At 49.2% G+C, this 27,736-nt stretch overlaps 9 protein-coding genes across 10 annotated transcripts; 3 read left to right on the top strand and 6 right to left on the bottom strand.

Moving 5' to 3' along the window:
• Position 1: 1 nt before the first annotated feature.
• PV10_06271 lies at positions 2 to 1,854 on the bottom strand. Of its 2 annotated transcripts, none has more exons than XM_016371046.1 (2): positions 471 to 1,854; positions 2 to 414 (listed from the first exon to the last, which is right to left on the bottom strand). In XM_016371046.1, exon 1 carries the CDS (start codon positions 1,643 to 1,645, stop codon positions 1,343 to 1,345), a length of 303 nt encoding a protein of 100 aa, XP_016223339.1. In that variant the 5' UTR covers positions 1,646 to 1,854; the 3' UTR covers positions 2 to 414; positions 471 to 1,342. The 2 variants fall into 2 exon arrangements, with proteins under 2 accessions (XP_016223339.1, XP_016223338.1); XM_016371045.1 differs by having other exon boundaries at positions 2 to 1,267; positions 1,322 to 1,854.
• A 2,625-nt stretch (positions 1,855 to 4,479) lies between these two features.
• PV10_06270 (uncharacterized protein) lies at positions 4,480 to 6,626 on the top strand. Its single transcript, XM_016371044.1, has 2 exons — positions 4,480 to 4,918; positions 4,974 to 6,626. The coding sequence occupies exons 1-2, from the start codon at positions 4,838 to 4,840 to the stop codon at positions 5,625 to 5,627; spliced, it is 735 nt and encodes a 244-aa protein (XP_016223337.1). The 5' UTR covers positions 4,480 to 4,837; the 3' UTR covers positions 5,628 to 6,626.
• An 838-nt stretch (positions 6,627 to 7,464) lies between these two features.
• PV10_06269 (uncharacterized protein) lies at positions 7,465 to 8,981 on the bottom strand. The gene is made up of 2 exons (XM_016371043.1): positions 8,538 to 8,981; positions 7,465 to 8,487 (listed from the first exon to the last, which is right to left on the bottom strand). Exons 1-2 carry the CDS (start codon positions 8,743 to 8,745, stop codon positions 7,613 to 7,615), a joined length of 1,083 nt encoding a protein of 360 aa, XP_016223336.1. The 5' UTR covers positions 8,746 to 8,981; the 3' UTR covers positions 7,465 to 7,612.
• A 196-nt stretch (positions 8,982 to 9,177) lies between these two features.
• On the top strand, positions 9,178 to 14,541 carry PV10_06268 (uncharacterized protein). The gene has a single exon (XM_016371042.1). It carries the CDS (start codon positions 9,444 to 9,446, stop codon positions 14,361 to 14,363), a length of 4,920 nt encoding a protein of 1,639 aa, XP_016223335.1. The 5' UTR covers positions 9,178 to 9,443; the 3' UTR covers positions 14,364 to 14,541.
• A 74-nt stretch (positions 14,542 to 14,615) lies between these two features.
• Positions 14,616 to 16,308, bottom strand: PV10_06267 (uncharacterized protein). The gene is made up of 6 exons (XM_016371041.1): positions 15,854 to 16,308; positions 15,600 to 15,748; positions 15,425 to 15,542; positions 15,186 to 15,338; positions 15,039 to 15,102; positions 14,616 to 14,929 (listed from the first exon to the last, which is right to left on the bottom strand). Exons 1-6 carry the CDS (start codon positions 16,289 to 16,291, stop codon positions 14,667 to 14,669), a joined length of 1,185 nt encoding a protein of 394 aa, XP_016223334.1. The 5' UTR covers positions 16,292 to 16,308; the 3' UTR covers positions 14,616 to 14,666.
• Positions 16,309 to 16,649: 341 nt separating this feature from the next.
• PV10_06266 (glycerol kinase) lies at positions 16,650 to 18,301 on the bottom strand (the record flags this gene model as incomplete). The annotated part of the gene is made up of 3 exons (XM_016371040.1): positions 16,650 to 17,644; positions 17,703 to 18,109; positions 18,165 to 18,301. 3 exons carry the CDS (start codon positions 18,299 to 18,301, stop codon positions 16,650 to 16,652), a joined length of 1,539 nt encoding a protein of 512 aa, XP_016223333.1.
• Positions 18,302 to 20,112: 1,811 nt separating this feature from the next.
• On the top strand, positions 20,113 to 22,789 carry PV10_06265 (uncharacterized protein). The gene is made up of 2 exons (XM_016371039.1): positions 20,113 to 21,591; positions 21,685 to 22,789. The coding sequence occupies exons 1-2, from the start codon at positions 20,340 to 20,342 to the stop codon at positions 22,566 to 22,568; spliced, it is 2,136 nt and encodes a 711-aa protein (XP_016223332.1). The 5' UTR covers positions 20,113 to 20,339; the 3' UTR covers positions 22,569 to 22,789.
• An 11-nt stretch (positions 22,790 to 22,800) lies between these two features.
• Positions 22,801 to 25,599, bottom strand: PV10_06264 (uncharacterized protein). The gene is made up of 3 exons (XM_016371038.1): positions 25,315 to 25,599; positions 23,409 to 25,256; positions 22,801 to 23,318 (listed from the first exon to the last, which is right to left on the bottom strand). The coding sequence occupies exons 1-3, from the start codon at positions 25,476 to 25,478 to the stop codon at positions 22,982 to 22,984; spliced, it is 2,349 nt and encodes a 782-aa protein (XP_016223331.1). The 5' UTR covers positions 25,479 to 25,599; the 3' UTR covers positions 22,801 to 22,981.
• A 281-nt stretch (positions 25,600 to 25,880) lies between these two features.
• PV10_06263 (uncharacterized protein) lies at positions 25,881 to 27,229 on the bottom strand. Its single transcript, XM_016371037.1, has 3 exons — positions 26,775 to 27,229; positions 26,565 to 26,698; positions 25,881 to 26,494 (listed from the first exon to the last, which is right to left on the bottom strand). The coding sequence occupies exons 1-3, from the start codon at positions 27,157 to 27,159 to the stop codon at positions 25,988 to 25,990; spliced, it is 1,026 nt and encodes a 341-aa protein (XP_016223330.1). The 5' UTR covers positions 27,160 to 27,229; the 3' UTR covers positions 25,881 to 25,987.
• Positions 27,230 to 27,736: the final 507 nt, after the last annotated feature.

Below are 27,736 nucleotides of genomic sequence, written 5' to 3'. Positions count from 1 at the left end.
GAAGGGCTGAATCAAGCATTAGAGTACGTGCAAGGCGGAGAGTTCCAATGGACTGTGTGCTGGCAGCACAAATGGGCATACTCTATATCATTGGGAAGAGTGATAACTTTTCATGCTTGTGGAGGCGGGAGGGAGTCTAGCATGTGGTGGTGACCGATGAGTGGTCATTCTACGGCGTCAGCACGAAGACTTCTTGATCTCCCCACGCTTTGTTGGAGGCGATCCCCCACTTGTCCGACTCCAGCAGAGGATTCTGTTGATAAGTCGACGAGATAGAGATAAAACACCTTGCACGTTGGATAATGGCGAGTTGACATGTGTCAAGTTTGAGTCGACCAATCCATGCCTAAACGAATTCAGTTATCTAATCCGATAAGCCTCGTGGGAGGTGGGACCAGCAGTAGTCTCTGGAGTCTGGAGTCATCATTTTAGGGCAATTCTGATGAGGTTGGTTGGGGCTGGTGTCGAACCATCATGCCGGCTTTTGTGAGCCTACCAGACTGACGTATGATTGGGTCCATCTGAATGGTCGCAAGGACGGTGCATCAAAGTTGACATGCACCATAACAGTTACCCAGATAGTAAGTATCTAGGCTTGTTGTGGGCGATTATTCTGGCTTGACCTTGACTGAGCTTCCTTTTGCCATGATAATGGTTCTCTACCTCGGATCAGTGTCTCATGATCGCAGGTGATGAGTCAACTGCATATTGCGTGCGAATCCTCTGAAACTCTACGAGGTGCTTGTTCACTGGGAGCTTTGTCTAGGTTCTCACACCTTGCTCGTGACATGATGGCTTGGATGGTCTCCGCCACGACTGCTCCGTAAGGGAAGGCGCCGTCTTGCAGTAGAAAAACACACCATATCAGGCTGGAGTCAAGGGCATTGCAGGCTTTGGTGACGACCCGGTCAGCAATGGCAAGTCGGTATTGCGCATTTCTTCTTCAACTTCGATAAAGGCTTGAAACCTTGAGAAGGATTGGCTGATTAGAGGGGCTTTGGAGGAATCGCAGGAAAAGGCGGTGTCTGTAGGCGTGAGGTCATAATATGCTTGGTTATGCAAGCTCCGCTGGGGACAAGCGTTTCTGTGCTGTCGATGATCCTGCAGTTGCAACTATGGCCGGCGGGTTGTTGGAGAGGCACCGAGGCTGCAGAGCCAATTTCGAGAGGCGTGGAACTTTGGAAGCGTAGCGGGGCAGGGAGTAGATGGAATTGACTGCCGTCGGTTCTTGGAATTCTAGCCAATCCTTGCCCTGGATCCTATGAGCCTTGTGGTGATTATTGAGAATGGTAAGCGAGTGGGACAGTAACATCACTCTCACCTTGATAACCGTCTGTCAATGTCAAGCATACGACAGATGTGGCACTTGAGGATGGAAGTGCCATGGTAATGTTATGATATGTGACCTCCCGATGCTTGGAAGCGAGGCATGGCACGTTATTCCGTTTTGTTCACGGAAAAGGTTCCCGATAATCCATGCGTCGAGGATTGATCGACAGGAGAGGGCGAAAACAAAGTTTCTCCGATGAAACATTGAGGCACAATCGATAATGAACGGGCGTGACGGGAAAGTAGCAGCATTATTGATCATTTGTTGGGATTCGTGGGTTCTCGATCTGTCTGCGAGAATATGATGAGAACACATTCTTTCATCCTGGCTAGACGTCCCGTGCCTGCCTCGTAATTGAATGCGAATGCCGAAAAGCGCCGTGGTCGCTCCAACTCAGTCTGTGGCGGGAAGGGCCTCGTTGATTGCTAGTGCCATCGTAGTTGTAGTCGCCAACGCCAGCATCATCCTGTCCCCTCGTCCCTTTCTTTCTCTTGGGGACAGCAACAATGGCGGGACAAGAAAAGAGACTACGGAGTCCTCAAAATGATGACTAGTTCATTAGGGACCGTAAGTACGCGTAGTCAAACTATTTGTGTTCTTGAGCAAGGGCGATGTCGACACTGCCTAGACAACCGCATCTATCGAGACGAATGCAGCTAACAATGTTTGCGTACAGTAGTCTGTAGTTTGACTGGCAAGGGGTTCTGGGCTGCAAGCAATTCAGCGGTGGTCCAGTGGGGGAGCAAAGGAGGCTCGGTGCTAAGGTACAAAGATGGGGCCGATTCGACATATTATTTGCAGGCGGTCTGAAGAGTACTCTACGGGCAATTGATCAACAAAGCCTCACTAACTGACACGAACTACAAACTACCTACTAACCACGCTGCAACTATTCGAATTGTAAAAGTGAAAAAAAAGAGTGAAAAAAAATACGAAGAACTACTTTGTAAACAACAGTCTATGGCCCACACATGCACAGCACTGAGATACTTCGCCTCTAGCACCTAGCAGGCTGTCACCGAGTCATTAGGCTATGATGGGCAACCAAGAAATTGCAGTGCTGAGTGCGTAACGTTTGGGGGCCAATTTCTTCCTCATCGAGAAGGTCCCAACGTGGGTAAGTACCTAGTGTGGGTGGGAGACTTGGATGTTCTGCTGTCTAAAGGATGCATACGCTACACGCATACGAGTACTCGTACCTAAGGTTCCTTAGGTCCCTAGGTAAGGTAGGTACGCATCAGTGGCCGAGGGGCATCCCAGACAGGCACGCAGGGAAGTAGTACCAGGTTGCAGGTAGTCTCATGCTGGGGATCCTCGCTTACCAAGTGCCACCCTCGTGCCTGCCTCGACAGGTTCCTGCCTGCCGTGCTGCCGTGCTGCCGTTCCTGATCATTGCCCCATACCAGGTCCATGACTCCGTCTTCAGAGCCACAATTGACTGATGATACTGACTACCCGTGCTACGGGTGCCACCATTTACCGCGCCACCGTACCACCGCTGACCTGGAGTAACAAGACATCAAAACCCTGATGTCGGGGATCTGTAAAGTGTCGAGAGTCAAAGGCCCACCATCCGCACCTACGACCGAAACAGAAACAGTCCACCAGCGGAGGCTGCCGCCCGAGACCCGTCGCCCTCAACTTTACTAGACTGGCAGTGCTGTTCATCAACCGTGCCCTGGTGGCCTTGGCCTTCTGGTGACTTCTATCGCCATGGGTTCGGACGAGAGAGTACACACAAGGTCGCAGAAACAAACAACTGGTTTCTCACCACCCGGTCTAAACTGGAATGACCTACAGAATAATGGTACTGATCAAGCACAGGGACAGCGGCTTATTTTCGTGGAGTTTTGACTCCTCGGGTGTGTGTCAATCTGCCGTACCTCAACCGATCCTCTATCACCGACTGAACCTGGTCTTTGATGCTGAGAGTGCATTTAATACCCCGGGCATTTATTACACAATCAGTGTCCCTGATCGTCTCAATTCGGAGGAGAAAAAAGGCCGAGGGTTCGTCTCGGGTGGCCCGTGGTCCAGGTTCAGTCGGTCGCTTCTTCATAAGCTACAATATAATAATAAAACCATACATGCTTGCTGTCCCCGTCCCCAGTTGGGCCAAGGGTGGAAGAACGACAACAGTATTGCCACCCCCCATGGATTGTTTATCGTTGATATGGACCATGTCGGGTGGTGCACATGTTCTTGTGGCATGGCATAGCATGGCATGGCCTTGAAAAGGCCGCGGTCAGAGTTGCCAGTCGTGCCAGTGTTTGGAGGAAAGGTCCATTCATGGCAATTCCAATCCCAGTCCGGCGACCTGCCTAGATTGGACCTAGGGCATTAACACAATACTTTAGGCCCCAAGGATACTAGTTGACTGCCTAGGTAAGTTGAGGTACCTGTGCTTGATCGACCCAGCGATTGTCCAGGGGCGCCTATGCCGCTGCTATGCGTAGGTGTGGCATGGTGTGCGTATTGCAGCTACTGCCCACCTAACCAACGAGGAGAGAGTTGCGTTAGGGTGGTGCCGAGAGGTGGTGGCTACTAAGTTGCGGTAGTTTAATTCAACCCAGCCGCCCAACTATCCAACTATCCAACTAGTGGGATTGGTAGTTGCCCATCGGTGCCCATCGATCCTCAGCACCAATAACCCACCACTCATCACTCACCACTCAGCGGCCGTTCCCAGGCGTACCCCTCGACTAGCCTCAGGGTCCCCCCTCGGCCCCTCGGGCCTTGCTCCCATTGTGTCCCATCTGCCTAAAAGACTCCAACTCGGGAATGTCCTCCTCCTCTGCCTCTATCCACCCCATCCCATCCCCTTGAAAGTTGGAAACCAATACATCCATCACCCACCGGCCACCGCTTCCTCTTCTCGTCGATCTTACTGCAGGTCTGACTCTATCCAATATTCCCTGAGTCCAATTCTCCCTGCAAGTTCAACACATCGGCTCGGGCCCCCAAGCATACTGAGTGCCTTGCATCTGTTCCTGTGCCTGTGCAATCCTTCCATCCTCGATTCTTTGCTCCGCGCCTGCGCTTTTCCCCAGAGCAAAAAAAGTCCCCTTGCACCTTTCCTTCAATTCCACTCGTTCTCGAATTATTGTCCGTTCCTCCAACCAAGTCTCGATCGACACGACAATTGCCCCCCGAAATAAGCCCCCATCGCGAATCACTCTCCCTCAGAGTCGGTACGAAATAGATTCGGGTTGCCGCGTGGTCCAGTGGGAGCCTTTGCCGTTGGGTCTTTTGGTCATAGCCTCTGTCTCGCCTGCAGTGGGTGCCTCACGTAACTTAGGGTTCAGAGACAGGTCCAGACTCTGAACTCTGTCCCGCTAAAGTCATCGGCCGTCCACGGTGAACCCAATTATACCGGCGCCTTGTCTTAAACCTTGAGCCTGCGCAGTCTTCCACTTGCATGATCTTTTGCACTGGCTGATTGTCCACTCAACACCTGTCCGACCTTTTGAATTCGCTCAAGGCACATTGACGCAAACAGCAGCCACCATGTCGTCTGGGAAGATGACTTTGTACAAGCTGGTGGTGCTGGGAGATGGTGGCGTGGGGAAGACGGCCCTCACAATTCAAGTATGCATCCCTCAAGCCTCCCTCGGCCCGTTCGGACGCTGATTTGATGCTATAGTTATGTCTAAACCACTTTGTCGAAACATACGATCCTACCATCGAAGACTCATACAGGAAGCAGGTCATGATTGATCACCAGGCATGCATGCTGGAAGTGCTCGACACCGCTGGCCAAGAGGAGTATACCGCACTTCGAGATCAGTGGATCCGAGACGGTGAAGGCTTTATCCTGGTCTACAGCATCACCTCACGCAATTCCTTTAACAGGATACAAAGGTTTTATCAGCAAGTCCAGAGGGTCAAAGAATCGAGTCATCCAGGTTCCCCAACCGGTGCAAGTTACCTGCCCGCACAAATGAACGGCAGCCCTTCTTATAACGGCCCTGTACCCGTCATGCTTGTCGGGAATAAAAACGATCAACACCATGAACGGGAGGTTTCGGCACAAGAAGGCCAGGCCTTGGCCAAGGAACTGGGTTGCGACTTTGTCGAAGCCTCGGCTAAGAATTGCATCAATGTGGAAAAGGCGTTTTTCGACGTTGTTCGCCAACTCCGCCGGCAACGACAAATGCCTCCCAAACAGAATCTTCCCATCAAAGGGCCGGGCTATGGCCCTTCTCCTGGCGTCCGTGCTAATTATGATCCTGACTATCAACGACCTTATCGCCCCGACACGACCAAGAAACGAGGAACTAAATGCGTCATCTTATGAATCTGATCTGACATGTCGACATCGGTCGCATGACGAATTTATGAATATCGGTTGCCCGAATTTAGCGAGTTTTCACCTTACAAAACATGATTTGCCATGTGATTAAATCCACGACTACTTTCTGCTCCCGAAACAGTCCAAAAACACACCCATCTTCACCTTTCTCTGGCCAACCTTGGTCGCCACTCGCTCATCCACTGTGCACAAGAAAGGCAGACCCTACGTGCCGCTCGAAGGTGTTGTCGGAGTCAGCTTCTTGGACAGGATTGCCAAGCACCAGCAGGCCCACAACAGCAGTGACTACACACCGCTTCCTGTGAACTGGAGTGGAGTTCAACCTCGCCAACGTGCACATATCCGAATGGACATGGCACCTACCCACCTCCGGAGCTGGCTACGATCCACTTCAGACCTCCTGTGCTGATGGTGATTGTTTGACTCTCCGCCATCCAGGGAGTCGAGTACAAGTAGAGGAGGACTTGATAAAGCTCACCAGCAAGCGCAGGGATGCGCTGAGGCCACTAAAGGTAGATCGGGTCTATGGCGATGGAAGACTTGGTCATGGGCGTCCAAAGCCTAGCCATAAGGTCATCGCGCGGGAGAGCACCTTCTCCAACATCGCCCGTCGCAGAGTCCTAGCCACACCATCTGCGATAACAGAATATGGATTGACCGTTACGCTCTGATCCTCGAGGACTCGCCTTCAAGTGGAACCCAAGCCAAAACATCCCACAAGAGTGAATTTTGATTAGCGTTGAAGCATATCTTCACCAAAGACCCATTGTACTGGCAACCCAACGTTTTTTGGTATGGGACCAGAATAGAGATGATCAAGAGATATTTTTACAATCAAAAGTCACTAAATCTGACCAACGAGCCAAAGAATTTCCTTTCCCACCGCGCTGGCCATCCTTGATGTCAATATGTCGAAAAACGACTCTAACCCCATTTGAGTTAATAAGAAGATACATGGCAAGTCCCTGCATATTATCATTATCATTGGATAGGTACCACCTTATACAGCGTATTGTATGTATGTAATACCGTGACTTGATTGTGATTGTGACAGTGACAGTGACAGTGACAGATGCTCAGACCACCAGAGAGATAAATGACCAAATACCTACCTAGTAAGTAGTAGTCCCTAATACTCCCTACTGTGGGGTGTCTACCTTGGACTAGGACTGAACTATTTGATTCAAGGCGGGAGCAGATGATTTCTTTTTATTTCTTTTGATTGCACCCGGGGGTTTAGCATCGCAACATGTACCCATGAATAGATACCTAGCGATAGGGCTGTAGCGTATTCCGTACTCTCGTAGTGGCTCAGCGAGCGATTGCGCGATGATAGCGATATCGATAGAGATATCGAGACGCTACTAGATATTAATAAAACTCAAGAACCACACTTAAGTAGTTTCTTTTTATTCTTTCTCCTTGGGTTCGATTTGTGCTTCCAATTGCTTTTCCTCGATGGGTTCGGCTTTATTCTGTTATTATTTTCGCCGTTCCTTCACCTTGTAGTCGAGTCGAGTCGAGCCGAGTCGCGATTTGAAGGAGTGAACTGGGAGTGGAGAGGCAAGATTGGGACATGCATGGATAGAGAATTAAAAAAAAGGAGAACGAAGCCTTGTGACTTGACTTGACTTGACTTGACTTATTGGAAACCCGCCGTATACAAAGGCTAAGGCTCTGTAAAAGCTTCGAATGCTTCTCGCGTTGCCCCCTCTTTTTCTTTTCTTTTTCAACTCTATGTATGTATCTCCCTCAGGTTCTCGTAAATCTACCAGTACACAGGAATCAGTTACTTCATGTGGGAATCGTGGGATTGGGATTTGTTCAACATGGGTATTCAACACTGTCTCTAAAGGCTATGGCATCAATTCTCCAGCTCGCTGTCTCCAATCCAAGGGTGCATTTCCCAGGTACCCCCGCCACGAGTTCAGGAACAAGATTCAAATAGTGTGATAACACAATCGATCTCATCACACGACTGATCGACGAGATGGGGTCGGATTCCGTGGTCTTTTGGGCGATGTGGCCATGTCGTGTTTCAAAAGTGATATCACGGTACGGTTTGTCTCTCGTTCTGCTTCGAGGGTAGCAATGCGAGCCTGTAGTTCTGCAATCCTGGCATCTTTGGCCGCGACTGCTACGCGAGTAATATCACGACCTTTGATGATGCCTTGAGTCCGTAAGTGGTGTCTATTGAGCAATTCCACCAGGTCTTTCTCCACTTGTGCACTTAAGTTACTCCCTTGCAATATACTCAGGGCTTCTGTTGCCAAGACTGAAGGCTCTGGTTCCGGCTGAGGGCGGTCTGGTTGGGATGCCAATTTGGCAGGTGTGTTTGTTGGAGAGAGAAGTCCAGTGGTCGAAGACTTGTATGAGGTGGTTGGTGTGGCGAAGACATCATCACTGAGGGGCCATCCATCTTGCGTTGATAAAACTGGAGACACCTCGCTACGTCTGCGCTTGCCAGGTGAGGTCAAGGTCTGCGTGCGTGCTGCTTTGCGAGGTGTTTCGAAAACAGGTTGTTCGAGGAGAACTTCTCGTTCGGCATTCAAAAGGTCTTGATCATTGCTGGAAGACCAGTCAAAGCTGTCATCGTCTTCTGACTGAATTGGGGTCTTGGGTTTAGTGGGTGTTTTGTGGGCTTGTCCAGACTTATGATTCGTTACAGGCGTCGGTGGAAGGCTATTTGGGTGGGGTTTTCGAGGTGTCTGAGGCATGTTGTTTGGTTGCACTTGTGGCTCGGTTCGAGAGTTGTTCAGTACTGCAGCCTCTTCGCGGACCTTTGCGTCGTCGGACCAGAGGAAGAACCCGCATCGCTTGTGTTGAGGCTTTTGACAGGTATAGACTAGTGGTCATCAGTACTGTCGCAGTCGCAAATACTGCTGAGAAACTTACACCATCTACCATGATTCTTTCCCCCATTCTTGACTTTGAATTTCTCTGCAGGAAGGCGGGGATCGCAGTCGCATCGCCATACTCGATCGACAAATGCACCTCTTTGGGTTGCAGCGCGCTTGCCCTTCGGATACAACGTGGCCATATTCGCTGGAGACTTGAGGTCAGAGGTGTTATGTTTCCGTTCCCGGTGTGTCACTGGGCACATGTGCAGATGACGACGAGGCGCATCTCATGATGACAATCCAGCAGAGGGTCGATCTCCGGGTGCCTACACCGTAGTGTGTGGTGTTCGAATGACCTTCGTAGGGATTGTTGTTGTCAAGAAGTCAACAACAGACTGTTGATTCAATGCCCGCATGTGGAGGTCAGGATGGAAATGTCCGAAGTGGAGTACGTTCAATATCTGCGGCTCACGGACTCCCCGTGCTCCCACGACTGGTGGGTGGCAAAGGTGGGCGTGGGATGACATCGTGTGAGTCTCATGGAAACCAAGGGTGATGCGCGACACACAGCCTTGTCGTCCATTTAGGGTTTAGTTGACCGCCTTAGCGCGATATTGCAGCCTTGCCAATTCAACAACTTCCCAACTCGAGGTCATCTGCCTGTCAATCTCCCTAATTTGACGTATATTCCTGCGATTACACTGTGACGATTTTGATGAATATACATTGATAAAACAAACAAGTTTACTTCTCGGTTTGTCGAACAGCATCCCTGGGCTTTGAAACAGCGACGCGACTCCTTCACCTCCCAACGCGGAACCCAAACCTTACCCGTCTCGATCAAACCCCCGAGAACCATTACCGTTATTTCATCCCCACTCCGCCAGCAAGCCACTCAGGTGGCCGCTTCACTCAAATGAAAGAGCCATATCAAGTTCCCTGAACACAGGCACAATAAAATATGGCGCCGACGGGCGGAGCGAACGCCGGTGGCGGAGGCGGCAACATCAAAGTTGTGGTCAGAGTCCGGCCTTTCAACAGTCGCGAAAATGATCGCAATGCAAAATGCATTGTTCAGATGCAAGGCGCACAAACCGTCCTTGTTCCTCCAAATGACGCTGAAGACCGAACGAGAAAAGGAGGAAAGGGGGCAGGTGATTCCCAAAAGGTGTTCAAATTCGACAGGTCGTACTGGTCCTTCAACAAGGCAGACCCCAATTATGCCGGTCAAGATAATCTCCATAGCGATCTCGGTATCCCTCTTCTCGATAACGCTTTTCAGGGCTACAACAATTGTATCTTCGCCTATGGTCAGACGGGCTCTGGAAAATCATACAGCATGATGGGGTATGGAGAGGATGCCGGTGTGATTCCACGCATCTGTCGTGATATGTTCGAAAGGATTGATCAAGTGCGATCAGTCGACCCTCATGTCACTTGTACGGTCGAGGTGTCGTATCTGGAGATTTACAATGAACGTGTTCGGGATTTGTTAAACCCTGCGACCAAAGGCAACTTGCGGGTCAGAGAACATCCATCCACTGGACCTTATGTCGAAGATTTGGCCAAGCTTGCTGTCCGGTCTTTCCAAGAGATTGAGAATTTGATGGACGAGGGCAACAAGGCCAGAACTGTTGCTGCCACCAACATGAACGAGACATCCAGTCGATCCCATGCTGTCTTTACCCTTACCCTCACCCAGAAACGACATGATGTTGAAACCTCCATGGACACCGAGAAAGTTGCCAAAATATCTCTGGTCGATCTGGCTGGTTCCGAAAGAGCCACTTCAACAGGTGCCACAGGCGCTCGATTAAAAGAAGGTGCCGAGATCAATCGATCTCTTTCAACCTTGGGTCGAGTCATTGCGTCTTTGGCTGATCTTTCTTCCGGAAAGAAGGGACTCAAAGTCCCCTATCGAGACTCTGTTCTGACCTGGCTGTTGAAAGACTCCCTGGGTGGCAACAGTTTGACAGCAATGATTGCCGCCATTTCCCCTGCAGACATCAATTTTGAGGAGACGTTGAGCACCCTGCGCTATGCTGACTCTGCCAAGAGAATCAAGAATCATGCTGTTGTCAACGAAGATCCAAATGCACGCATGATTCGTGAACTCAAAGAAGAACTCGCCAAACTCAGGAGTCAACTCGGAGGTGGCGGGGCTCCTGGCGTCGCAGAAGAGGTCTACCCACCTGATACCCCTCTTGACAAACAGTGGGTTTCCATGGTGCAGGCCGATGGTACCGTCAAGAAAGTCTCCAAGGCCGAGATCATGGATCAGCTGAATCAAAGTGAGAAGCTGTACAAAGATCTCAACCAGACGTGGGAGGAAAAACTTGCAACCACCGAACAGATCCACAAAGAACGAGAAGCCGCCCTCGAAGAATTAGGTATCAGCATCGAGAAAGGCAATGTTGGCCTGAGTACACCGAAGAAGATGCCACATCTTGTCAACCTCAGTGATGATCCTCTTCTTGCAGAATGCCTTGTCTACAACTTGAAGCCTGGCGTCACCACAGTGGGCAACGTTGATGCTCCTGTCGCATCAGAAATTAGATTGAACGGATCCAAAATACTGGAGAATCACTGCAGGCTGGAGAATGTTGACAATGTCGTGACCATTATTCCCGCCGACGGTGCTGCAGTGATGGTCAACGGCGTCCGCGTGGACAAGACTAAGAGATTGCGAAGCGGGAACCGTATCATCTTGGGAGATTTTCATATCTTCCGTTTTAATAATCCCCTTGAAGCCAAAGCCGAGCGAGCAGAACGGAGTCTGCTGAGGCATTCCGTGACAGCAAGCCAGTTGAATTCGCCCACACCATTCAGGCCCGGGCACGAAAGATCCTGGAGTGCGGCCGGGTCAGAATTTGAAGGCGATTCCAGCAGAGCTCAGTCGCCGGGACTCGGCAACAGGGATTCGGACTGGTCGTTCGCCAGAAGAGAAGCTGCCAACGCTTTACTTGGGGCTGATCAAAAGATCACTAAACTTAGCGACGAGGAGCTGGATAGTCTTTTCGAAAACATTCAGCGGGCTCGGGAAGAGCGTCGAGGACGGTCTGAAAATAGGTTGAGCGAACTCGATGACGACTCTGATGACCTTTCCTCATTCCTTGTCAGAGACAAATACATGTCCAATGGCACGATGGATGGATTCTCTCTGGATACTGCCCTTACTCTACCAAACACTCCATCATTACATGGCGGGTCTCAAGAAGGTGATGCGACATTGACGCCAGCACAGTTCGAACAGATGTCGAAACAAGGACAGCCACAGCCCTCAGACCAAGAGCAGCGCGAAGCTGCTGAAGCCAGTAAGCAAGCTGAACGAGAGGCCCAGGCCGCTCAAATGCAGCAAGAATTGGAGAAAGCAAAAGACGAATTTCAGGAAGAGCTGAGAAAACAGAAACAATCATACGAACAGCAGATCAAGAAAATGGATCTGGCGGCAAAAACAAGAGAAGCCGCTCGGACACCAGCGGGATATCTCCCTCTTACTGGATCGGAAATTGCCATTGCTCGAAATGTGGTGGATAAATGGCAGCAGAGAAACTACATTCGCATAGCAGAACTGATTCTGCAGAACGCCAGTCTCCTAAAAGAAGCACAAATTATGACCAAGTTCCTGGAACAGGACACGAGTTTCCAATTTGTAATTCTAGATCTCGGTCAAGAACGTGGCTCCTCGTACGACCTCATCCTTCACGACATCTCGATCGATGATGACGATGCCCTTGCCAATGCGCCGAAGCCATGTTTGGCAGCCCGAGTGATTGACAATCAACTCAACTGTGTCCATCTCTGGTCGTTGGAAAAGTTGCGCACAAGGGTCAATAAGATGCGACAAATGCATTCCTACAAGGATCAGCCCGAGTATATGCAGCACTTTCGCATGGACAATCCTTTTCGTGATTCGGAGCAGCCGCTGTTCTCGTTGATTGGCGATGGGAACATCCCACTGACAGCCGTCTTCGAAACCCGAGTTCAAGACTTCACGGTGGACATCTGCTCACCATCCACGCGACAGATAGTCGGACGTGTCAGAATGTCACTCGAGCCATCTTTGGCAGAGTCCCCACCTTCAGTCATCAAGTTTAATGCAATCATTCGAGATCTTGCAGGGTTTTCTGAGCACGAAGGAACCCAAGTGCACGCTCAGATGGCGGTGTTGGGAACTCAAGACGAAAGCGTCGCAACCACGCAAACGATTGGTGACTTCGGTGATAATGTCATCCGATTCGAGAGTATTCACCACCTGAGCGTCGACCGGTCAGGCGGAAAGTCGGCGATACTCAAGATCAGCATTTTCGCACAAGTCAGCTCCACACATCTGGATAAACTTGTCAGCTGGGATGAGTTGCGAGAAATGAATGAGACGCCGGAAGAACACCAGATCCAACGGTTGCCCGAGTCAGAGTATAATGTGGACGAGCGACACGATGTCTTTACCAAGGTTCAAATCCTAGAGTTGGCAGAGAATGGTCAATACATGCCAGTGGAAGTGCTTCAAACAAGCGCTGATGACAAGGGCGCCTTTCAACTCCATCAAGGTCTTCAACGCCGTGTGTCCATCACATTGACACATTGCCTTACCGAAGGTTTGCCATGGGATGACTTAAAAGGACTTCGGATTGGGGAAGTCCACCTGATTGATTCATCAGGACGTATCGCGGACATAGGATCTGTGACACCAGAGATTATGTTGAAGCAGATACAAGAACCCATGATCAAGGACAACGCCGATGGGACCTCCAACATTACCATCATTGGACAATGGGATTCCTCCCTCCACAAATCCTTGTTGCTGGATCGAACAACCAACGAGCACAATAGAATTCAGATTGTCTTACGCTGGGACGTTTTGTCTTCTCGATTGGAGCATCTGATGACCTTTTCCATTGAGCAACAACTTCAAGTGTTGCCAAGATCTTATGTCAGACCACAATCGATGTTCAAATCGTTCTGGAATCAGATTCGAATCACTCACTCCACAGACGGTTTGTTTTCAATTGTGGTTCGTCCAATCAGTGCCAGACGAGCAGCAGATCTGTGGCGCTTGGACACGTCCAAGAACTATATCAATGGGGAAGAGTTGTTGGGAAATTGGCATCCGAGGGGTATTTCCCTCGTCAAAGATTATCTCATTTCTCGAAGAAAGAGGCGACAGCTTCAAGATATTGAGTCAGCCAGGGCAGCTCTTGGCTTGAGGAGGCTCAGCGTCAGCAAACTACGATCTCGCGCAGCTTCTCCCACCAGCATCGATGCCAGGGAGGAACAACTGTTACGAAAATTCCTTGCAATCTGGCAAAAGCCGAGCGTGGAATTGTCGAACCCGATCTTTGGTGATGGCTACAAGACGACTCGAGACGTTGACCGAAGTCCTGTGCGACGACCAGAAAGTTCACAGCGCAAGGTTCGCTATCTGGCTACTGTTTCAAATGTTCAGAAATCCCCTACATCACTGAAATCGGGACATTTACTCATGCCGTCTGAAGACTTTGGCAACGCTTCTCACAGCCAGAGCATGCAGTGGAAACGACGGTTCGTGGATCTTCGCCCTCCGTATCTGTACATCAACTCAGTCCCTGATGGAGACACGATCAACGCCATTAATTTGACACACGCACGAATCGACCATGATCCTGATTTCAAACGCCTCCTCGGAAGCAGCGGCTCAGTATCATCGAACGAGAGCGCACGTGGACACCGAAGAACAGGAAGTAGCGAACTACATGGCCTAGCACATGTATTTGCGGTATATGGCGAACAAAACACTTTTCTGTTTGCAGCAAGAAGTGAGAGTCAGAAGCTGGAATGGATCTTGAAGATTGATCAGAGTTACTTTGGAGCTGAAGATAACGTTGTTGTTGGGGAGCAATGATCTAAATTTGCTGGAGGTACATGTATGTATTCACACTCGAACGAGGGTGGTCACCATCTGATGGGATGGTGGTATACTTTGTCGTTTCTACCCTTCTGGGGAGAGATTAGGATATGGATGATTTGTCGTTTCTGAGATACCCATAACAATGCTGAAGATCTTTGCATATATATATATATCCGATTGTTGTACGTCTTGATGTTCGTTCATCTTGCTTTATCTTGTGAGATATGTATCACCAGAAACCTCTGACTACCGTTTAATACTTCATATTCCTTCTCATATGGAATCATCATTTCTATTCTATACAACAGCTCCTGGCCGTAACTTACAAACCGCAAACCCGCCAAACTGCAAAACGCTCGAAGCGATAAACAGCCGATTATACGGGTCAACCGCCCCCGTAGTCATAAAGCTGACAACTGACCCGTCGTCAAAATAAATCAGTTCCGGCGTATAGTCCCTAGAACTATCAAGTCGCAGTGCTGCAGCAGGAACAAGGAAGTCCTTTCCCAGTGAACGCACATTATCGAGATATGCAGGCAAATCTTCTAATGTCGGAAAGACTTTTGATAGAATGAATCGTCAGTATGTATCAATCAATTTCCTAGTAATTACACCATTTCATATCCCATGTTTTCTAAGCACTTTCCAATGAAGACTTGAGGTACTTACCTGCAACAATGGGATCACCGGTCGTAGGTAGAATATTGATATTATCCGCTGCGGCTCCTAGGTCCTATTTAGAAGATTAGAAAATCGCCAATTAGTCAGTCAACAATATACAGACATAAGGACATAAAGGACATCAACGTAACTCACAATTTGTCTTAACCATGTCAAACTCCTATCCTCCTGGATTTGAAATACCGTCACAGTTCCATTTCTCGCATCTCCCACGAAAAGTCGATCATTCCATGAATTGATCCCGTTGGCGCCAGGAAATGTTCCGGTTGCTTGTTTACAGATTACTTCCTAGATCGATAAGAAAACTTGGATTAGAAGCGCGGATTCGTTAACTTGTAGATTTGTAGATTAGATCAAATCGGCAACAAACTTACAGGGTTATTCGCGTCACAATACTGGACGTTTGTCGACCAGGTAAAAGGGCCATATGTTTCTTCAAGAACGCGTAGCGGGCCACGGGCAAAGTAGTGGTCGTTGGTGATGTAGAAGTCGCTGCATGGAACATATAATGTCAATATGAATTTCCATACGTAAGTGTATGAATCTTACAAAGGACCCATTGCAGAGACACCATTGGCGGTCTTGATATTTGGATGGGTGACTTTCTTGATCAGTTTGGCTGTATTGGAACCTAGGTTGTGAGAAAAGATCTCGATCGAGTCTCCTGTTCGACCGTGATTGACGGCGAAGATGTGGACCTGTAAGTCGGGAGGAAGTTAGTATGTGAGTGAGTGAATCATCATCATCTTCTTCCTCTTCCGCCTTCTTTGAAGACACACGGCGGAGCCAATTTGTCAACCTACTTTCGTAGAGTCGTCCGGAAACTCATAAACATCAATCCCATGCGTGATGAAATCCCCATCAAACCCCTCCAACTCCAACTTTGTCGTCAACCCGCTTTTAATATCATATTTGAACAACTGTTCACGAAACGAAGCTTCTGCTCGTTTTTCCGGGTGACGGACTCCTGCGCATGGATACCAATTGGTGCGGCCGATTGGATCTCCACAGGCGAGAAATGCAGTGTTGGATGCATAATGGATCTTGACGTCCTCACATGCATCTGCTTGGTGCATGACTTTGCAGTCGTGGTTGTTCAAGGGTTTGCTGTTGGACCATTTGATGAGTCTGGTTTTGTCGATGTTGGCTTGGCCAAGGAGTTGTAGTAGGACTGGTGATTGGGAGTAGATGATGATGGAGAGGAGGACTAATAGGGCTGATGTTGGGAGTTTGGAAGACATGTTGTGTGGAAGGGTTGGGGGGTTTGAGGAAGTAGGAAGTAGGAAGTATTCGTTGAGATAGAATGTCGGGATATTATTTTGAATGGGCTCCGCGCTAACGACAGGATACTGAATTTAGGTACTCATTAGGGTCTCCTGTCAGAAGCCCTATTTGGTCCAAGGACACCAATAATCTCCATGTACAAGTTACCTATACGACGATCTATTGGGAGTCGTCCATGCTATGGCAATCAGATTTGGTGCTTATAAGGGCGTATAATTTACTTTTGCTTCATCAACGGCCTAAAGAAATGGATATATTTACTTGCACATACGACAAACGCCAGCCGGGCATTTCAACAGCCCATCTGTCCAACTCTCAGTTGGCCCAGCCTTTACTCATTTCAACAGCCTTCTCCCAGCGAGCGAAACGAGTCTCGGCGGCATCTTGACCGATGCTTGGGCTGAATTTAGTCATACCCTCGGTATTGATCTGCTTTAGCTCGTCGATATCATTCCAAACACCCACGGCCAGACCAGCAGCAATAGCAGCGCCCAAAGCAGTCGTCTCACGCATAGCTGGACGGACCACTGGGATACTGATGAGGTCCGACTGGGTCTGCATAGTGAGATCTGAATTGCACATTCCACCATCGACGGCCAACTCGGTGAGTTTGTGACCGCTGTCCTTCTCCATGGCCACCAAGATAGCTTTTGTCTGGAAACAAGTGGCTTCAAGAGTTGCACGGGCAATGTGTCCGCGCTGCGTGTACGCAGTGATACCGAAGAGGGTTCCTCTCGCGTCATCGATCCAATATGGTGCGAATAGACCGCTGAAAGCAGTGACGAATGTGACGCCGCCATTATCTTCGACCGTCTCGGCAAGAGAGCTGATCTTACTCGATGACTCGATGAAGCCGAGATTGTCGACCAGGAACTTGACACTGGATCCTGCGACGGCAATGCTACCTTCCAATGCATATTGAGGCTTGGTGGAGCCGCCAAAGTCAAAGGCCACAGTGGTCAACAACCCATGTTTCGAAATCACTGGCTTGTCTCCCACATTGTACAGAATGAAACTTCCAGTTCCATACGTGTTCTTGGCTAGACCAGGTGTGAATCCTTTCTGACCCACAAGCGCAGCGGATTGATCGCCCAAAACGCCAGTGATGGGGATGCCTTTGAGAACGGTGGTGGTCAAGGAGCCATACGCAGTGGCGTCGGAAGAGTGGACGATCTTGGGGAGATGAACTTTGGTTGGGTCGATTCGGAAGAAGTCGATGAGAGACTCATCGTATTGTAAGGTCGAGATGTTCATGAATAATGTTCGAGAAGCATTGGATGGGTCGGAAACGAAAATGTTTCGCTTGGGGCCTGTACTGAGTTAGTTTCCCCTTCCCCAATCATTTAGGTAGAAAAGAACAATACGTACCTCCATTTAGCTTGTAGACCAACCAGGCATCAATGGTACCAAATGCAAGCACTCCTTTGTCGTAAGCCGTCTTCACCTTTGGTTCGTTCTCCAGAAGCCACAGCAACTTTCCGACTGAGGGATATGTCGATAGTGGAAGACCGGAAATTTCATTCAAAAGGTCGGCTCCGAGTCTGTGTTTGATCTTTCGAATCATATTTTGAGTTCTGGTGTCTGTCCACACAATGGCATTGTACAAAGGCTCTCCAGTTTGCTGGTCCCATAGTACAGTCGTCTCACGCTGATTCGTGATACCGATGGCCTTGATGCTGTTGATATTGTGGCCTTGTGTCTCGAACTGGGCGACGGCACCATCGATACACTTCTCGACCGAAGACACAATTTCTAGAGGGTCATGCTCATGCCATCTAAACAAGTCAGCGAGATACAATACACAAACGCCACATGTTTGAGCTCACGCACCCCGGTTGAGGGTAGATTTGCTTAAATTCAAGCTGATGTGACGCAACAGGTTCACCCTGTTTATTGAAAATCAAGAACCTGGAACTCGTCGTTCCTTGGTCTATTGAACCAACAAAGACCTCTGACGTGCTGCCCATGGTGAAGCTTGATGTATTTTCAGTGAGAACCAAGTGATCAAAGGACGAGAACCTGGGGTAGGACAATGGGGAAAGACGAAGTGATCTGGAGCAACTCCAGAGAGGGGTTGGACCTCAACTTATAAAACATGGCGGGGGTGTTGTTGCATGTGCCAATTCCAAGGATGCCAGGTGCAGAGTAAGTAGTCTGATTACACCTGGTCGGATGGATACACATTTGGATTAAGGCTGGTACGAGTATACCTGGCGCGCATACTCACGCGGGCGTGGCACATTGTTTAGCATGGTTTAGATTGGATCCCCGAACTCGACGTTTTTTTACCAGTCTCGGTCTCCTTCTTCGCATTACCCCGAGCATGGGGAAAGACCCTTCCCACGCGAACAGCGCGAGGTGAATATGAACGTGAATGTGCTCCACAAGCCAAACGGACAGATCATTTCTGACCTCGGTCTAGTGGACTCCAAGGGTCTTTCAGCATTAGGCGAGGAAAACTCCAGGGTCATCTCATGGAGGTAGACGCGGGGAATCTGACACGACATGCACCTCGACCTGTTCATCGACAGTCTAGAGAGAAAATAAATGTAACCCTCGTCTACAATGCGGAGAAGGCGGATGCACCGGGAGGCGCAATCCGGGCATTTGGACCCCGAAGTGCATCTTCAGCAACCTGAGATGATGTCGACTGCCAAGTGCCCCGCATGTGGCTTCGTCGGCATATGTATAAACCTTCACTCCACCGTCGGAGGAAAATAATAGAGCGAGGGTGGAGGGTTGAGGCTTGACTAGTGTCTTGAATGCTGTGTGAAACTATGGGGCTACGGCTCTTGAATGGGATGGGACATCACGTGTCAATTCTACCCATATGATGATGAGGGTTCACATAGATGATAGTTGATAATATCGACATGGATTTTGGGATAGTTTCCTAGCATACACAATAAATGGAAGCTCTTGTAGTCTGTCTCGATCAGAAGGCGAGTTAGGGCGCGAGAACTATATAAGATGAGGGTCTCCCAGCGGCCATCGCAAAGATGATCATTCTCGAACCAGCTTCTCCAGGGTGTCGTAGAGAAATATTATAATTCAAGGCTTGTTCAAAGTACAGATCAGGAAGAGCCAGCCACAGTAATGGTTTGCAAGCTGCTGAGTGATCGTGATCAAGATCACATGAGCTGAATTTTGGTGGGAGCAAGTATCGACACATTGGTGGTTGGCTGTAGGTACCTATACTGTATATACACATCTACCAGCCAGCCAACATGGACCTCAACACCCGAGTTGTCGGACCATTGTAATTACAAGATCTTTGTAAAATTGCTCCTCGAAATGGAAGTCGACTAGAAGAAACCCACAAAGACCCTTAGAACAACTTGCATATGGCTCGAGCAACACCGAAGTCGAGGTTTCTCGGTAAAATATGACCGAAAGCCAAGGATCTCCATCCTCTCGGCATCATTCCACCGAGATGCATGTAGATCTCCAACGTTCAAGACTTCTCCCAAGGATCAAGCTCTTTGATTGCTCACTCATCTGCTTCCTCAGCCAAAACACTCATCCTTACGAGAGATGGCATACGATGCTGGAGGAGGGGTTTGTGGTCCTTTATTGTGGACAGTTTATTCCTATTGAAGGTTGCGTTCGGACATGCAAATGCTCCGAGAAGATAAAAAGTTAATCATGATGGGTGGGCATTTGACAGGCGGTTATCTGTTGCTTGCATTATTGACCAAATGTGGACTTTCATTCTTGACTGTTGATATAACATGACTGTGTGATCCAGTGAGTTGTGTCTTGTAGAAATCAGACCACTTGACATTCTGGTTCTACCTCTACAAATCCTTTACAAACTCTTTTGAACTTGAGTCAAGGTTCGGTCGAGGGCATCGAACTGACGTCATTCCCATCAGGAACCATTGAATTGGGTTTCTGAACTTTGGTCGAGTTTCTGAGTTACTATTAACTGACTCTGTTGGCTTTCCGCCAACGTTCTTCTTGTCTGTCCAACCTCCTCATCACCTTTACAAGACTTCACGAAATATGGCTTCTCGATTTTCTCCTCGCCGGCTCTGGAAGCCACTCGCCTACGGTGTCGGTCTGGCAGGTGCCGGCGGCGCCGTCATGTACATCACATACAGACCCAGAAATGTGCCGGGAGCGGACTCGATGGCACCCAAACCTCCCAGACGAGACGAAAATGGACACATCATCCCACCTCATTTCCCGAAGATCCAATCTCGAGCCGAGCAAATCGCCAAATTGAAGAACTCCGCATCGTCACCCACGGAAGAGTACGATCTTCTCGTCATTGGCGGTGGAGCTACGGGAACGGGAATCGCTCTCGATGCAGCAACCAGAGGTCTCAAGGTGGCTGTGGTGGACAGAGACGACTTCAGCAGTGGCACGAGCAGCAAGTCGACAAAACTGGTTCACGGCGGTGTGAGGTATTTGGAAAAAGCCGTGTGGAACCTCGATTACAATCAATACCAACTCGTGAGAGAGGCGCTCCACGAGCGGAAAAGCTTCTTGTACACGGCGCCTCATCTTTCATCATGGCTACCGATTATGTTGCCGTTGCAGAAATGGTGGCAAGCTCCATATTTCTGGGCGGGTACGAAATTCTACGATCTCCTGGCCGGTTCGGAAGGGATTGAGAGCTCGTATTTCCTTCCGCGAAGTAAAGCTCTCGATGCATTTCCCATGTTGAGAAAGGATAATCTGATCGGTGCATTGGTGTACTATGATGGGCAGCATAACGATTCGCGCATGAACATTTCTCTGGCCATGACCGCTCACCTCTATGGCGCCACGACCGTCAATCACCTTGAAGTCACGAGTCTGGAGAAAGACGCCGACGGGAAACTGATTGGTGCTCAAGTGCGTGATCTGATTGCAGAAAAGAACGGTGACAAAGCCGGGAAAGAGACGTTTCCCATCAAGGCCAAAGGCATAATCAACGCGACAGGTCCATTTGCCGATGCGATTGAACAGATGGACGAGCCGACCAGGAAAGAAATCGTCGCACCTTCTCTGGGTGTCCATGTCGTGTTACCGGGATATCTCAGTCCTCAAAATATGGGCCTGATCGACCCTTCGACATCCGATGGTCGAGTGATTTTCTTCCTCCCTTGGCAAGGAAACACGATTGCAGGAACCACGGATGCTCCTTGTTCGATCGAACAGAATCCAGTTGCCGGTGAAAAGGACATTGAATGGATTCTCGACGAGATCCGAACATATTTGACACCGGATATTGAAGTTCAAAGATCTGATATTTTGGCAGCTTGGTCAGGTAAGGATGATATCTCTCTCTGTCTCTCAAGACGGCCACTCCAACTATATCCTATCCTCCCACACAGACAAACTGACTTTGACCATCTTCCAGGCATCCGCCCCCTCGTACGCGACCCAAACTCCAAAAACACCGAATCCCTCGTCCGCAGCCATCTCGTCAACGTCTCCCCCTCCGGTCTCGTAACATGCGCCGGCGGCAAATGGACCACTTATCGACAAATGGCCGAAGATGCCGTCGACAAAGCCATTCAAGTATTCAAACTCGAACCAAAACCCATTTCCAACGCACCGGACATATCCGGCGTCAATGGCATCGACACCACCTCCACCACCTCCACCTCCACCACCCCCTTCCTCGACGGAACCTGTCAAACCCACCATATCCGCCTCCTCGGCGCGCACGGGTATTCCACCACCTTATTCATCAACCTAATCCAACAATTCGGGCTTGAAACCGAAGTCGCGAAACACATTGCCACCAACTACGGCGACCGAGCATGGGACGTGGCTGCACTATCCTCTCCCGTTGAAAACTCCCCTTTCCCACTACGAGGACAGCGTCTCTCACCGTTATATCCGTTCGTCGACGGAGAAGTGCGATTCGCTGTACGTAGTGAATACGCGCAGACGGCGGTGGACGTATTGGCGCGACGAACGAGATTGAGTTTTCTAAACGCCCAGGCCGCCTTGCAGGCTTTGCCTCGTGTGATTGATATTATGGCCCAGGAGTTGAAGTGGTCGAAACAGAGGAAAGAGGTTGAGTGGACGGATTCGGTCAGGTTTTTGGAGTCGATGGGTTTGCCGAGGGAGTTATTGCAGATTAGTCGGGTGGAGGTCGAGAAAGGGTTGAATGTTGGGAGGACTAAGGGGTTGTTGGTGTCGAGGGATGGGTCGGATAAGTCGTCGGCGGGGAGTCCAAAGCCTCTGAAGATCAAGTCGGACAGTGCGAATGAAGCACAGGCGCCTTTGCCGTGATATTTGGCCTGGGCTGACATTCATCAGATGGCAAGGTAGGGGAAAATTGGCGTTTGTGTTTTATACCAATGAGATATGATGAGCTGGTGCTTTGGAGTTTGTTCATATGATGGACCGGGGACATATCTGGTTTGAAAATTGTATACTCTATCATATCTTGTGCGAGGTTTAATGCATATAGGTCAACAGCAAATAGTTGATAAAAGCTTTCAACATTATCATCAAGTCGAAGTCTTGAAGTGTTTCGGAGCTCCATTCATTAGATCCATTGCGTACTCATCGACTACATCATCAACCGCCATCTGCATCCTAGGGGTATATAGCAATAGATCCTCCCTTGGAACATAATCATGATACATATCATCTCCTCCATACCATAACACACCTTTGTCATATCAAAATATTCCTCAAAGCTACTCATAGGGAGGTTTGAAAAGCAGCCAATCTGACTCTGCACTGGGCACAAAGACTGCTACTGGAGTGGCTCTCAGCGATTGTGCCTGACCTTGGCTGAGGTTCTGGAGATGTGTGGGGGTGGAATCGCCGATTGAAGTGATTGTCGAAGATCCGTCAAAGTCGGCATTGTTGGTGGTTGTGGCACCACTGGAGAGGGTCTTCAAGCGAGGGTAGTTGAAAAAGTCAAAGATCTCAAGATATTCTAGTTCACTTTGAGTGGAGGGATGGGTGGAGATGGGTTCGAGCGTGGTTCGGGGTCGGTGAGAGGTGAGGTGGCAAAGATCGTAGGCGATTCTAGTCAAGATGATTAGTTATGGTCTAACGAGGAGGGGATGTACCATCGAGGCACTTCATGTCGAAATCTGTTGACAGTGCTTGACTCACCTTCTCATCGTCGTCAGATTCCTTCCTGTGCCGGTGCTTGCCTCCTGGACCACATCACTCAGGATCCGCGCATAATCTCTAGCGACCTGCCAATGTTGACCCATTTGTTGAAGAGTGGAAATGAAAAATGAAATCTTGGGGTCAACTTCACATTCCATTGTTGCGGCATGAACCAGCAAGAGTCGAGCTGATACCCAGAGGGAAAAGGCAAACGGGTGGCCCAGGAGTGCTAACATGCCGGTATTGAGGACATCCTGAGCAATCTCTCGTAAGCTTTCAACCGCACCGAGACAGCGTTGGATGGCGTGATATGAAGGCGTAAATACGTTGGATTTGATGGTCGGATATGCGGCAGATGAATGCAATCGAATAACAGATGTGACAAAAGCTGCGTGCAGCATGATCCAATTGGAAATTCGACTTCCTGGGTCAGAGTGACAAAGTTGAGAGATCTTGCCATATTCTCCGGGTAGATTTTGCAGCCAGGTGTTCAGCTCGCCGTCGAGTTCGCGGTATGTGTCTCTCCAGCGAAGAATATCAGAGCGCTGGGTGATGTTGAGTGGCTGATGGAGAAATCGATGAATTCGACTGAGAATACCCAAAACTTCACAATGGTAAGAGAAGCTGCCGAGATTCTCGGTGCGATTCAAGACCAGCTCCGTCTGGGCAAAGGTTTCGTGCTTAGCGATAGGACGTCGCCATCTCGTCTCGACCGGTTCGTTACGAGAGAAGAGATCATAGCGACAAGGGAGACACCGATCCATCAATCGTTCATCGAGAGTGAAAGCATCTGCAGTGGCGACTGTCGCGTAACGGTCCAAGACAAAAGTCATCCAGCATAACCGTCTTCTCTCTTCACTTTCGATCCAAGACTTTGGCTGTGAGGCCTGTAGAAGTGTGGCAGAAGGATAGGCTGCAGATTCGAGGTATGAGTTCTTCTCGACGTCGAGACCTAGCTGGACAATGTTTCGAGCGATCAAAGCCAGGAGATTCCATCCTTGTTGGCCATTCGAAGAGCCCAAGACGTCAACAGCCAATACGACCAAAGCCTGAAGGGCCCTGACATTAGCATGATCGAATGCATAGAGCATGATTTTCTGACGGGAAATATTGTAGAATTGACTTCGGAGATCGGGGTTGAGACGCGTATCCTTTGAAAATCTCAGAGTGGTTGCGACTATTGCATGGAGTAAAATGCGATCCGCCTCGGCCATTGTCTGAGAGCCGAAAAATGCATCAAATGTGGCCTTGCGATCGAGAATGGGTGACCATGGATTGACGTGCTTGAAGTACAAATCGACCAAAGTATAGAGGAGGTCGTATGGAGGAAGCTCTGAATCTGGCATGGTAGAAGTAGGGGTTGACACTGCAGGCCAAGCAGTGGAAGCTCTGTCGCTTTGAGAGAGAAGATCAGGGTTTCCCGTATCCACGACAGACCGAATGGACATGGCATCTTGAGCACGAGACGGGTATTGCAATCGTTCGTAGGCATTGTGGTTGGACCAGCGTGTTTCGGATAGTGGAGTATCGACACTTGCATTGGAAGGCCGGGGATCAGACCGAGCATAGTTTGAATATGGAGTCGTTTGTGAGGTCATTCGAACAGAACCTGGACCGTGAGTTGGAGTGTCGCCATGGATGCTGATATGATCCTCGAGACGACGACCCATATGCTGAAGAAGAGCTTCCAGACGATTGATCTTATCCTCGAGCTCACGTCCATAGCCGACACGAAGACCAGGCTTTTGACGTTCTTTGTAGACACATGGTCTGTTGTTTCGCGAACACCACCCACAGGCGGGTTCGACTCGATCGCATTTGACCTTTCTCTGTTTACATAATTCGCATCTTTGAGCACATGAGCAAGATGCTAGCTAGTGGGTTGGACTAATGGTGGAAAACATACGAAATTTTCAAAGCTCTTTTTCTTTTCTTATTGTTGTTGGTGGTGTTTCCGTCTGTTTCCGAAGCTTGGTCTGGATTTTCATTTTCATCATCCGAGGCCGAGACTGAAGAGTTTCTCTCTTCTGAAAGGGCCGTCGATGTGGTACGAACAATGGTGTTGGTCATGGAGAATCAGAATCACATGTGTTTTAAAACATCAGTTGGAGCGAGGCGATCAATGATTTGTGAGACCAGAAAGGTAAATGGTAAATGGTAAATGGTGGGGACAGAGATTACAACCCGTACAGGTAATCTTAGGATGCTGCATGAGGTGGGAAGCTGAGCTGTGGGTGAAAAGACGGGGTCGAGGGGTGAGTCTGGGATGTCGACGGAGATGCGGATGGAAGTGGATGGGGAAGCATAACCCGAAAGACCGAGCAAAAGTTTGGGAAAGAACGCCCCAGAGACTCCGATCCCGGGCGTTCTTTCCGTTGTTGCGGCGGGATGATTTCGGAAGGCGCGAGTTGATGATGTGAGAAGGAGCGACCAGTAGAGAAAGTCGAACTCACGTGACATCAAATTGAGTGACTCCGATGAGGTCTTGAGATACTAATATACTCCTTGCTCAATGGTAAGCTACACTTCTGCATTCTTGATAGCGAAAGAATCTTCAAATCTAATCTCCATCCTCTTCCTCAAACAACAGCCGTACCAGCCATCTTTGCACGGAATTGATCCTCAGTCTGAGTCCTATCAGTATATTCCACCCCACTTTCCTTCAATCTGCGTGCTTCATCTTCCATCAACTTCAATTGCATCTTGAGTCGTTCTGGAATTACCGGTTTTCTTTCTCCTGTGATCTTCCATCCTTTGAGCTTGTCAAATCCACCCAGGTCCTGAATCGTCTTGAGCTCCACCAACGAATATTCGGAAGGATCAGCCCGGTCGAATTCAAACGGTTGTTTCAACGAGACTGGGGGGTTGGTGATGATGCGAATATGTCGTCGACCATTCTTGGATGCTGAATGCAACATCAGGGGATGCAAGAGGATGACATCGCCGACCTGTCCGGTCATTTCGTGGAAAGATGAATCGTCACAGGTTTGAATAGTTCCATAGAATTTGGCTAAGCGGTCTTCAGACTCGGGCTCGGGATCTGAGACTGGGATCATCTGAGGAGTTACGCCCTGTGGATGATCGTACTAAGTGTATCCAGGTTTAGCACGAGTCAGTGTAACATGTCTCTCCAACATCGCAACAACATGAACTTACCAGCCATTTCCCAATCTTTGCAGGTCCTTCAGTACAAACCCATGTCCCACCACCATTGGGAATGATATCAGTGTACAACGGAATGACGAGAAGACCTTGTTCAGGGGAGTCGAGAAAATGCGTGAAGAAATCCCCTAAACACAACCACGTTAGCCCACATCATCCTCATAACCCTCTCTAACCCATCATCGAATCCCTCGTATTACCTACCATCAACATGCCAATTATCCAACTCCTTGGGCTTAAACTCCTTTCCCTCATTTTCCTCCGTCCCCAAATTCACAATGAAAGAATCACTCCAAGTCTTGCTCTTATCCGTCACTCTTTCTTCACCACCGACCAAATCACAGATCGCATTCCAAGCCTTGGGAGAAAACTCCGGGACAGCCAGACGTCGATGTTCAGGCATATTAATTCTCTCTCTAGTCCAGGTTGATTTATCCGTCGGCGACATTCCCAAACGAAGCCAAACATCTTTGGTCCATTCATCGGATGCTTCTTTGGTGAAACAGCCTGGAATCTTGACGTAGCCGTGCGTCATGAAATGTTCGACGTCGGTGGGCGTGAGAACTTTGTATGTCTTGTTGGTCGCCATGGTGATAATGAAATGTTGGGTCTGTTGAAAAGAAATGGACTGGTCCGAGTGAGAGGGAGAGGGAGAGTGAGGGTGAGAGTCTAAACCTGGCGTCGATGCTTGCTTTATATACGAAATCCCACAAATCGTCACGTGCAGCTTATCAAATGTACAACCCACGAGGTCGACAAAGATGAAAAACGTGGGAACCGGCTACTCGCTTGGGAATTGAGAGTACAGTGACACGTACTTAAGGCCCATGGGGGATTATCAAGCATGGGGGTCAAGCATCCATCCAAGCAAGGTTGGACAGCTAAGCATAGAGAGAATCTGTCTGTCTTGGTGATGCCTAACGTGGGGCGGCCTGTCAACCAGGTCAATTGCCGTTGAAAGATTGATGCTTTTCTGATTGAATTCAGCCGCCGCCAATGGTCATGAAATCCTTCCCTCTCCGTATCTCTGGAGGTCATGATTGTGGGGAGGATCGAGGGGCTCTGGGGTTGTGATACGGCGACATTTAGCCGAAATGCGAAATGCGAAATGCGACGGATGATCATCGGATCGGTAATGACCAATGGATGATGATGATTCGGGGTTT

The sequence above is a fragment of the Exophiala mesophila genome (genome assembly GCF_000836275.1).
Source record: "Exophiala mesophila strain CBS 40295 unplaced genomic scaffold supercont1.4, whole genome shotgun sequence".
In the NCBI taxonomy this organism is placed as follows: Eukaryota; Fungi; Ascomycota; class Eurotiomycetes; order Chaetothyriales; family Herpotrichiellaceae; genus Exophiala; species Exophiala mesophila.
The sequence above is the reverse complement of the archived record's forward strand: the minus strand, read 5'-3'. Positions and strand labels throughout refer to the sequence as shown.